Source organism: Aphanomyces invadans, assembly GCF_000520115.1.
Source record: "Aphanomyces invadans strain NJM9701 unplaced genomic scaffold supercont1.3, whole genome shotgun sequence".
Taxonomy (NCBI): Eukaryota; Oomycota; class Saprolegniomycetes; order Saprolegniales; family Verrucalvaceae; genus Aphanomyces; species Aphanomyces invadans.
In genome coordinates this window covers 2,836,079-2,837,242 of record NW_008580148.1, presented here as the reverse complement: position 1 = coordinate 2,837,242, position 1,164 = coordinate 2,836,079, and the positions used below count along the sequence as shown (strand labels likewise).

At 58.3% G+C, this 1,164-nt stretch overlaps 1 protein-coding gene across 1 annotated transcript in view; it reads right to left on the bottom strand.

Annotated features, from left to right (window-relative positions):
• H310_02463 (hypothetical protein) overlaps positions 1-540 on the bottom strand; it is a gene marked incomplete at both ends in the record, with an annotated part of 7,005 nt that extends 6,465 nt beyond the window's left edge. The window contains one exon of the mRNA XM_008865973.1: positions 33-540. Within this exon, the coding sequence (XP_008864195.1) occupies positions 33-540 (508 nt within the window). The remainder of the gene's footprint in view (positions 1-32) is intronic.
• Between the last annotated feature and the right edge of the window lie 624 nt (positions 541-1,164).

Below are 1,164 nucleotides of genomic sequence, written 5' to 3'. Positions count from 1 at the left end.
GAGAAGCTTGCGATGCCAAAACAGAAACACACACGTCCCGTGGGCTTCGGTCGTGCTCATGGTTTCCTTGTGAATCTCGACAAACTTTTGGTACATGCCCTTGTCCATGGCGAGCTCGATCGCGGAAATGTACGTATCCTTCTCGGCGGCGGTGAGGGCTTCCCATGACTTGCGGATGCGCTTGCACGACGGGGCGACCGTGGGCGCCGGGGTAGGTGCTGCTGTAGGGGCTTTGGTCGGTGCAGAAGTTGGGGCCTTGGTCGGTGCAGAAGTCGGGGCCATCGTCGTCGGCGCTACGGTTGTGGGGGCAGGGGTCGTCTTGACGACGACACCAGACACTCCACCCGGAAGCGGTGACATGGTGCCTTGCGAAGACTTCAAGTAGCAAACGCCGCTGTCCCAGTTGTACGCGGTACATCGAGGGGTGGCCAGGCAGTCGGCGCAGCAGTCGCCGGGATTGGCGCGGTCCGTCGTCTTGATGTCGTTGCCTGGAAAATCAACGTCAGGGATGGCCGAGCACTGGTTGTCCGCTTGGGTCATGGCAACGGCGGCCGCTGCGAAGACCATGATACGAAGCATGCCTCGTGTAGATACCATTGCTGGTCGTGAGGAATTGAAAAGTGACCGCCCCCGCCGTCGTCGCGGCAAAGCGTCAACCTCTGCATGCTAGACATAGAACTGACCTCCTTACGACAGCATAAGAACGAACCCAAACATGTGCAATGTTAGAGTTTGCTCGTCCACGTGATGGCAAACGCACGCAGATGGACGGGAATTTCAACCATCCGTCACGTCAACTGCTCGTCGCGGAGGGCTGCCACGCTGGTGGTTGAGCAGGGACGCCTCTACATGTACGGCGGCGCCTCTACGTGGGCGCGCGTGCCTTGTCTTTGGCACATTGATAGCCTTGACGTGTTTTTGTCATGCTGGAATGGCGCTGTAGAGGGTGTAGCGTCCACCTGAGGGCACAACCTTCCATCGCATCCGGCACAGCAGGTCCAGCCAAGGCCCGACAACTGCTCGAGCCGCTACAGAATACCACCTCTGCAACGCCAAAGTTGTGTACCCAGACCAAGCTCCAAGTGAGTCACTCGGACGCGGAATGCATCGAGTCCTTAAGCTCAAATCAAAGCCCATGCGAATTCTTCCACAGGTATCATGCGA